At 43.5% G+C, this 10,000-nt stretch overlaps 1 protein-coding gene across 1 annotated transcript in view; it reads right to left on the reverse strand.

Moving 5' to 3' along the window:
* ptprz1a (protein tyrosine phosphatase receptor type Z1a) overlaps window positions 1–8,479 on the reverse strand; it is a 116,677-nt gene extending 108,198 nt beyond the window's left edge. Inside the window, exon 1 of the mRNA XM_053319383.1 lies at window positions 8,413–8,479. Coding sequence (XP_053175358.1) covers window positions 8,413–8,479 — 67 coding nt within the window. The remainder of the gene's footprint in view (window positions 1–8,412) is intronic.
* Window positions 8,480–10,000: the final 1,521 nt, after the last annotated feature.

Raw genomic sequence — 10,000 nt, forward strand, 5'->3', positions numbered from 1 at the left:
GACTAACCTCTAACCTTTAACCTGTCTGACTGATCGATCAGCTGAGACCTTAATGACAGCTGTTAAAGTCCAGACAGACAGACGAGCATGTTTTCTCTTAAAAAGGAAAGTTTAAGAAAATCATTTGGTTTCATCGTCTGAAGCAAAAATATCCACAATTCATAATAATCTGAACCTGGTTTCTCTGTAATGACAGATTTAAGGAGAACTGAAGAGTGACGCTGTTAAAAGCTTCTAAACATCAACTTCATGTTTTAAAGTTACTTCACATGTTTAACACACAAGCCTTGATTCTTATTAACCCTCCTGTTGTGCTCAGGTCAAGGAAGGAAGGAAGGAAGGAAGGAAGGAAATGAGGAAGGAACGAAGGAAGGAAAGAATTGGGGAAAAAAGGAAATAAGGAAGGAACGAAGGAAGGGAGGAAAAGAGGGAGGAAGGAAGTGGGGAGAGAAGGAAATGAGGAAGGAACAAAGGAAGGGAGTAAAGGAGGAAGAAGGAAGGGAGGAAAAGAGGAAGGAAGGAAGTAATGAAGGAGGAAAAGAGGAAAGAAGTAAGGAGAGGAAAGAAGGAATGAGGAAGGAAGGAAGGAAGGAAGGCAGGAAGGAAGGAAGGAGGAAAAGAGGAAGGAAGTAAGGAACAGTCAAAAGAGATGGGGTCAATTTGACCCGGGAGCACAACAGGAGGGTTAAAAGCCTAAATCAAGCCTAACCCTAACTACACAAATAAATGAAGTTTATAGTTCAGTAAACAGTCTTTATGATTCATGTTCCTCAGTTATTTAGCTGCTGCTGGAGGAAGAAGAGGCTCATCTTAAACTTCATTCTTAAATTAAATACTTAAATTAAACATGTAGTTTTTGGTTCCTCCTGCAAGTTGTGGATCATCTTAAAATGCTCTCATCTTCCTGTGAGTTTTTAGGAGTCGCTCTTTAATCCACGATCATTTCTAAGAGTGTCTACAGTGTTTCAGAAACACCTCTGAAGCTAAAGAAGTTTCTCAGGATGAGTTTTAAGATCATTTTAGTCTGAAGATGTTTTATTAAAATGAGTCTCTGGAGAGGAAGTGTCACTCTACACCAACACTGTGGACAAACAGGAAGCTAATCCCAGAGCAAAGCAACAGATAGGGGGAGAAAAGGAGAAAAAAAGGAGGAGAGGAAAGGAGAGGAGAGGAGAGGAGAGGGGAGGAGAGGATGAGGATGAGGATGATGATGAGGTGGAGAGGAGAGGAGAGGAGAGGAGAGGAGAGGAGAGGAGAGAAGAAGGAGGAGGAGAGGAGATGAGTAGAGGAGGATAGGAGAGGAGAGGAGAGGAGGAGAGGAAAGGAGAGGAGAGGAGAGGAGTGGAGAGGAGAAGAGAGGAGAGGAGAGGAGGAGAGGAAAGGAGAGGAGAGGAGAGGAGTGGAGAGGAGAAGAGAGGAGAGGATGAGGAGAGGAGAGGAGGAGAGGAAAGGAGAGGAGGAGAGGAGAGAAGGAGGAGGAGAAGAGGAGAGGATGATGAGGAGGAGGAGAGGAGATGAGTAGAGGAGGAGAGGAGAGGAGAGGAGGATGAGGAAGAGGAGGAGAGGATGACGAGGAGAGGAGAGGAAGAGAAAGAGGAGAGAAAGAGAGGAGAGGAGAGGAGAGGAGAGGAGAGGAGAGGAGAGGAGGAGAGGATCAGGAGGAGGTCAGGAAGATCATTTTAGTCTTAAGATGCTTTGTTAAGAGGAAGAGGAAGTGTCTCTCTACACTTTAGACAAACAGGAAGTTAATTTGACCCAAAGCCAGAATCATATTAAAGATGACAGATAATAAATGCTGTTAGTCATATTCAGCTCAGCTCAGTGTTGGCATCATGCTGCCTGCGTGTGATTGACTGACAGACTGCCTGACTGTGACGGCCATCTGTCAGCAGACTCCCTGTTAGACAACAAGAGGCCTGCAGACGGGGGAGCGAGTCCAGACGGAGCGCAGGGCACCGGTGGTTCTGCCCATTCACTAAATATCTGTTAGGGAGACAGATGGTGCCGAATGTTCTCCTCATGTGTCTTTTCTTCCAGCATCAACCATTCCTACGCTGCCTCCTCGGCGAGCTGGCACCTCCCTTTGTGCCCCGACGTTTCATCAAAGCTTCATTTAAAAAAAAAAAAAAGAGTCTAAATGAAAAGGGGGGGAGGGTGAGGAGGGAGGGGGGTGCGAGGCGAGGCAAGGGAGCCCCGGAGGCTTTCTGCAGGTACCGAACCATCCAGCACAGATCCAAACTCACTGGCCCCGACACAAAAGGTTTCACATTTCTTCAGCTAAAACTGGCTCGGTCCAGCTTCTCCCCCTAATCTTTGTTTCATGTCTCACCCCATGAAAAGATTCAACCAAGCAGATCAGTGTCCTCTCTGGCACGCTGCACCGGTACCGTACGGCTGGGGGGGGGGGGGGGGGGGGCGAACCAGAGGATAAGAGCTGCAGAAACCCACCCAGTGTTCAGGCTTATGGAGACAAATCCTGATTCATCTCCAACTGACTTCTTAAAGCTCCTCAATGCTGCAGAGCACACTGGTAGGTCTGTTATTACAAACACACATTGTGTCTTCAAAAACTCAGCAAGAAACATTGAAAACGTAGAGATACTAAAGACGTCATCCTGAACGCTGCACACAATGAGCCCCGTTCAACGCTTTAACTTTTATTTTACTACTTTTGTGTAGTTTGCTCATTCAAATGTTCCAAGTGACCAAATGCTAATAACTGTACAAATGAGGTTTGATCATTAGCATAATAAACACATCTAGATGCCCAAATAAGGAGATTCGTCTCACTCTGTGGACGAATTTCATTCACAAATACGTCACCAAAGAAATACATTACTTTTCTGCAGTATTATAGTGATGTATTATGCAGTATTACAGTAAAAGTACTGCAGTATTATAGTGATGTATTATGCAGTATTACAGTAAAAGTACTGCAGTATTATAGTGATGTATTATGCAGTATTACAGTAAAAGTACTGCAGTATTATAGTGATGTAGTATGCAGTATTACAGTAAAAGTACTGCAGTATTATAGTGATGTAGTATGCAGTATTACAGTAAAAGTGTAGCTAGTTTACGCTACTTTATATCACAGACTGTATAAAAGAAACAGACGTAACATCCGTGACGTCACCCATTGGTTTGTGGACTGCTGCTCGGAAGCCAATAGTTTCTAATCTAGGCAGCGCCATCTTGAAAATTTCAGGTGCATGCTGGGAAAAATAAAAACACGGATTCTACTTATATGGGCATGAGGCGGGGTCATGGGCGGACGTATGGGCGAGACCAACGGTGGAGCGGGGAAGCTGCGATTGGTTGCGAGGGCTGGATCTCGAGGACATCGGTCAATCAACCTGTCAATCAGGACGTAGCCACGCCCCCTAATGCATACCCTGCTTTATCGTCACATATAAAATCAGGGAGGCCAAAATGTCCCAAATGAACATCATACTGCATTGAAGAAGGCTTTAAACTAGCGATTGAGACCATAAACACATTTTGAAAACGTTTACTGAGGTTAGAAATCAAGTGAGAAGTTGGTGAATTCTCCATCGACTTGTATAGAGACGGTCGCCCACTGGTGGTCTTTTGATGGAATGCAGCTCTAAGTTACTTCCGCATTGGCTTCTTTTCAGAGGACCAGAACTCCCCGCCTGCTTTATATACAGTTAGCTAGTTTACACTACTTTATATACAGTTAGCTAGTTTACTACTTTATATACAGTTAGCTAGTTTAGTCCAGTGGTTCCCAATCTAGGGGTGGGGCCCCTCCAAAGGGTCAGCAGATAAATGTGAGGGCTGCTGAGATGATTAATGGGAAAGAAGAAAAAACAAAGTTCTGATACACAAATGTGTTTTCAGTTTTTGGACTTTTTCTCTAATCTTTGATTTTTGCTGAAATATTGGATCATTTGAACATTTATTGAAATGAAAGCATGTGAGAAGTTTAGAGGGAAGAATCAGTATTTGGTGGAGCTGTTAACAACTCATAGACATCTGAAATGTGAGCCGACTACACACTGCTTTTTGTAAGACGTCAAAAGACAAAAAGGACCTCAAATCTCTACATAACTATGATTCTTGATGTACTTCATTATTATTTTCCAGCTCATTAAGCTTCAGGTCCTGCTGTCAGAAAGCACCAGACAAAGCCACAACTAATGCATCAGTGTGGGTGTCAGTAGCAGGAGAGACTGAACCGAAACCAACAATATTAATAACACAGCTGCCAATAAAGTGTCATGAGAGCAGCGCTGACAGGAAACAACAAACACGTTCACCTGAACAGAGAAACCCGAGGCAGCTGTCAGAGAGCCAGAACAGTAACTGATCTGCTACCTGAAGACCGAACACTTATCATTATTACTGATTCATCTGTTGATTAGCTGTTTCCCGCCTGTGTTGACTCATGATAATAAAGTTTTGTTAACCGCAGCACAAAGCAGCATCGTCTTGTGTTTGACGAGCTGCTGAAAAGCAATTCTTCAAAGTCTAACAAAGAATCTGAACGTACCTCTGAATCACGCCTAACACTACTGTTTCGTGTTGTAACAGTACAAGTTCAGACCTGGAGTTGGATACTGAACCTTAACACCAATACTTTAGGATTTTGAAGGAACGTGATAAGGAAGCCTCCTGGACGCCCAGCCAGCATTGTCCATGTGGCCTCGTAAAAGGTTAAATCTGGGCTGCAATATGGTTCCTATGTGGGTTTGTCTGCGGTTTCCATGGTAACCTCACCTGTGTTTGCCCATGACAGCGTCTAAACCAAGATTTGGTGATGACCGCAGAGCCTAGTTTAACCCATAGACTGTATATAAGAAATGGACGTAACATCCGTGACGTCACCCATTGGTTTGTGGACTGCTGCTCGGAAGCCAATAGTTTCTAATCTAGGCAGCGCCATCTTGAAAATTTCAGGTGCATGCTGGGAAAAATAAAAACACGGATTCTACTTATATGGCCATGGGCGTGGCCATGGGCGGAAGTATGGGCGGGACCAACGGCGGAGCGGGGAGGCTGCGATTGTGAGGGCTGGATCTCAAGGACATTGGTCAATCACCCTGTCAATCACAACGTAGCCACCTAGCCTGCTTTATCGTCACATATAAAATCAGAGAGGCCAAAATGTCCCAAATGAACATCATACTGCATTGAAGAAGGCTTTAAACTAGCGATTGAGACCATAAACACATTTTGAAAACACAAGTGAGAAGTTGGTGAATTCTCCATTGACTTGTATAGAGCCGGAAGTCTTTTTGAACACAAAACGATCGCCCCCTGGAGGCCTTTTGATAGAATGCAGCTCTAAGTTACTTCCGCATTGGCTTCTTTTCAGAGGACAGGAACTCCCCGCCTGGTTTAACCCAGTACATCCCAATGATTGACGTAAATGATGCAAAATTCCCCAAACCATCACTTCTTATTGATCATGAAACAAATACTGACGACCCAAACTCTAGACATTAAAGTGGCAAGACTACCCAAGCAGTAACTCAGAACTGACAAAGCATTTACAGAACAAATAAGGCTCAAAATCAAATGGTTTTGAAAAGATAATCTACACGCAGGAACATCATTCAGTTACAATGAAATCACACAATCCCTAGAGAGAAAATAAAATAAACATACCATGACAAACATAACACGGGTTCAGACTGGGCTTCAGATGAGGCCTCAGCTGGGTGAGTTACACATGTGGGGCCCTTGTTTCTGAAACAATATGAGGCCCATACAATTTGCCCTGTTTATGCCCATGCCTGCTTAGCCCACTTACATCCTTTATGGGGCTCATACAGTCAGACCAGACCCATGTTACTGAAATTAACTGTACTTACAGTCAAGCCCGAAATTATTCATACCCCTGGCAAATTTTGACTTAAAGTTACTTTTATTCAACCAGCAAGTTGTTTTTTGACCGGAAGTGACACAGGCGTCTCCAAGAAGATAAAAAGACGATGTACAAAAGGCATCATTGTGATAAAAAAAATATTTCAGTCAGCTTTTATTTACATTTGAACAAAAAGTGGCAAGTCCAAAAGGGGTATGAATAATTTCGGGCTTGACTGTATATAGCGCTTTTCTAGTCATTGACCACTCAAAGCACTTTTACACCACATGTCTCATTCACACATTCACACACTGATGGCAGGAGCTACCACACAGGGAGCCAACCTGCTCATCAGGAGGAAACTAACCATTCACACACCAATAGTGGAGCAATTTGGGGTTAAGTGTCTTGCCCAAGGACACATCGGCATGTGGACTGGAGGAGCCGGGAATCTAACCGCCAATCTTCCAATTGGTGAACGACCACTCTACCCCCTTAGCCACAGCCGCCCCAAACCATGTGGGACCTACAAAATGTGTCCAGTTCCAGCCCATTCCCACTCAGTACAGATGTAGCCCACATTTAACCCATGTGTGACCCACATGGACAAGCTGGCTGAGGTGGGAGGACACCCAGAACACGCTGGAGGGATTACTTGTTTCTCCTGGCCTGGGAACGTTTCAGGATCTCCCCCAAGAGAAGGGCTTCATAGCTCAGCCTAATGCCACCGTGACCCAGAGCTGGATAAGCAGCAGAGAATGGATGGATAGATGGATGGATAGATAGATGGATGGGTGGGTGGGTGGATGGATGGATGGGAATGTGTGGGACACCAAGTGTGGCACTGAAAGTTTGAATATTCAGCCATAACATTTAAAAATCTTTAAAATCACACTAAGCTTTGTTTCTGTGCTCCAACACAATAATCTCTCACACACATGCACCGTTAACTGCACTGCAATCTTCTTAAAAACACACAAGCATGCAGAAACCCAGCTCTCTCTCTCTCTCTCTCTCTCTCTCTCTCTCTCTCCTGGACCAGTTTCATTAATCACTTCGACATAAAACGATGGGAAAATAAGGTCCAGGTTGAAAAGTACCAAAGTTTCCCTTTAATATCTGAGACTTTTCTAGATGCCTCTGTACCCAACGAAGAGCCAACTCGGCCTCCAAATGTTGTAATCTCATTTTAAATCAAAAACATGGTTTAAGAATAAGTATTTTTCAGTGTTGTTGAGAAACAGAAAGTATCTCAAATGTTTTGGGACTCTGGACTGATTGTTTGGACCTTTGAGAACTTTGGTTTCTTTTGTTAAATGATCAAATAAAAGACTTGTAGAATTAACTTGAGGTTGGAGATTTAAAAGAAAGTATAGACACTGAAACTCAGGTGTTATTTATGAGCACTACACAGAACTAAAGAGCAGAGTCAACATTATCACTTCTGATTCATTTCACCGCTGCAGCACAGACCTCAACGAGAAGGAGATCCGTGCTGATGTTCATCATAAAAAATCCAGTTTACCAGCTTCTAATGAGCCCAGATTGTTTAAAGTGCATCATTAGAACAGAAAGACTTGTTAGCTGGAAGTAAAACCTGTAACCTGAGGGTGTTTTTGAACCTGCATCTCTTCATTCTTGTGAGCAGACAGGTTGAAACAGTCACAGCGATCCACACAGACGCCACTTACACCTGAAACAAGCCTTTAATTCTTACAGCAGACACAACAAGTCTCCAAAAAACACTCACAATCTGTCTCCACTGTCTCTTCCTGACCAGAGACCTCCATGTTCCTGCAGGAGCTTCAATGAGTGGCACTAACTTGACCTCCTATTTAGTTTTTACAGATTTAAGGCGTTTCGTTTTCCTCCAACCAAACAAAACGTGAATAAAACCTTTCAGGGTGTGAAATAAAACAGATGTCTGTTGGTTTATAGTTTTCTATATGATTAAATCTCTTTTTGAGCAGCCTTATAGGATTACTGCTGTCGTGGTTGCCAGATATGGAGCCTCTGACACTCTTAATAAGCCACTCAGACTACCGTGTCCAAACTTCTCTTTTCATGCTTGACAGCTCGGGTTTGGAGCAGCGATGTGACGCCCTGCGCCTCTCAAACGTTTTAATCTGAGATCTCACAGAGCCGCAGAGGAGCAGAGGAGCACTGAGGCTGATTACCAACAAGACAACACCACAGGCATCTCAGTCACACGAGGACGTGGACTTGATATTCAAATAAATCGATCAAATCTTTGCGTTTAGATGCGTTTCCTTCAATTCTTCCAGAGACGCGCACCACGTTACGCGCTGCTGGTTCAACTCTGGACACAAAAACGGAACTGAACATTTTCCAATTGTGACAAAAACACAAATTCACAAATTCACAGACATCATTAGCACTTGTGTGTTTTGTCTGGAGCACAGTTCTCCTCTCAGCTCACCTGCAGCTGCTGCGCATTCACCTTTAACTCACAGCAGCAAGTTGAAAAAACACGTTTCCACAATAAAAGCTGCGCACGTGCAAACATTTGGAGGTTTTTGTGTCTTGAGAAGAGCAAACATGAACCCAGCAGGTCTTACCTTGTTGGCAGATGAAGATGAGGATGAAGAGTGCAGCCAGTAGCAGCCAGCAGACAGTAGTCTCCATGTTGGGGGGAAATCTCGCGGATGCGTTAAACAAACAAATCAAAAGAGATTTTTTTTTTTTTTTTAGGGGGAGCAGGTCCCGGTCACAGCTCCATGCTGCCCCGCTCAGCTCCTGCCTGGCTGCCCGTGGGTCGGTCGGTTAGTCTGTAGTGGTCTTTCTGTGTGTGTGTGTGTGTGTGTGTGTGTAGTACAGATCCGGGTCCCGGTGCAGCGCTCCGTCCGCTCTCCTCCACACCGACTGACTGAGTGAAGAGGAGCCGCCCACAACCCGCAACCACACCGGCCTCACCTCCTCCACACACACACACACACACACACACACACACACACACACACACACACACACACACACACACACACACACACACACACACACACACACACACACACACACACACACACACACACAGTCAGCCAGTTAAAGGTTAGTTTATTAAGGAAAGAAAAGGGGAATAGAAGAAGGGGAAACATAAAAAATGACATAAAATAAATAAATCTAGGAGAGAAAAATAACATCATTTTATTATTTTTAAGGTTATTTCAACTCTCTATCTCTTCTCCTTTTTCTTTATTCAAATGATGTTCATGTAAAGGTGGAAGGAGGAAAGAAACAAAGAAAATAGGTGAATTAAGGAAAGAAAAGGTGAATAGAAGAAGAAAGGGGGAGGAAAAACAGTAAAGATGTTAATGAGTGAAACATGAAGACAGTGTGAAATATATTTTAAAAAGTAAAATAAATAAATAACAGAGAAAACTGAAAACATATGAAGGTAATAAAAGGTAATAATTCAAAAAGACTGACATCATTTTATTATTTTTAAGGTTATTTAAACTCTCTAGCTCTTCCCCTTTTGATTTATTCAGAAGTGAAGGGAGGAAGAAGCCGAAGGAAGGAAAGGAGGAAGGAAGGGAGGAAGAAGAAAGGAAAAGAGGAAGGAAGGAAGGGAGGAAGAAGAAAGGAAAGGAGGAAGGAAGGGATGGAGGAAGGAAGGATGGAAGGGAGGGAGGAAAGAAGGAAGGAAGGACAGAGGAAAGAAGGAAGGAAGGAAGGTAGGGGGGAGGAAAGAAAGAGAAGGAGGGAGGAAGGGAGGACGGAAGGAAGGAAGGAAGGAAGGAAGGAAGGAAGGAAGGAAGGAAGGAAGGAAGGAAGGAAGGGATGGAGGAAGGAAGGAAGGGAGGAAGAAGCCGAAGGAAGGAATTCAGAAGTGTTAAATGATGTTCATGTCATGAATTAAAGAAACAAGAGACATGAGAGAATGAAGGGAAAAGAGAAGCAGAGAGGAAGGAAAGAAAAGGAGGAATAAAGGAAGAAATAAGGGGGGAGAGAGGGGGGGGGTAAAGAAGTGAATGAAGGAAAACACAAAAACAGAGAAGAGAAAAAAAGTAAAATGCTGAAGTGAGGGAAGAAAGTCGGAGAGAAGAGAGAAAAAGTTAAAAAGAAAAGATTAAAGGAGAGAAGAATGGAAACATATGAAGGTAATTAAAGGAAATAATGATGAAAATAAGACTCTAAAAAAATCTA

The sequence above is a fragment of the Scomber japonicus genome, chromosome 5, assembly GCF_027409825.1.
Source record: "Scomber japonicus isolate fScoJap1 chromosome 5, fScoJap1.pri, whole genome shotgun sequence".
NCBI classification, from domain to species: domain Eukaryota; kingdom Metazoa; phylum Chordata; class Actinopteri; order Scombriformes; family Scombridae; genus Scomber; species Scomber japonicus.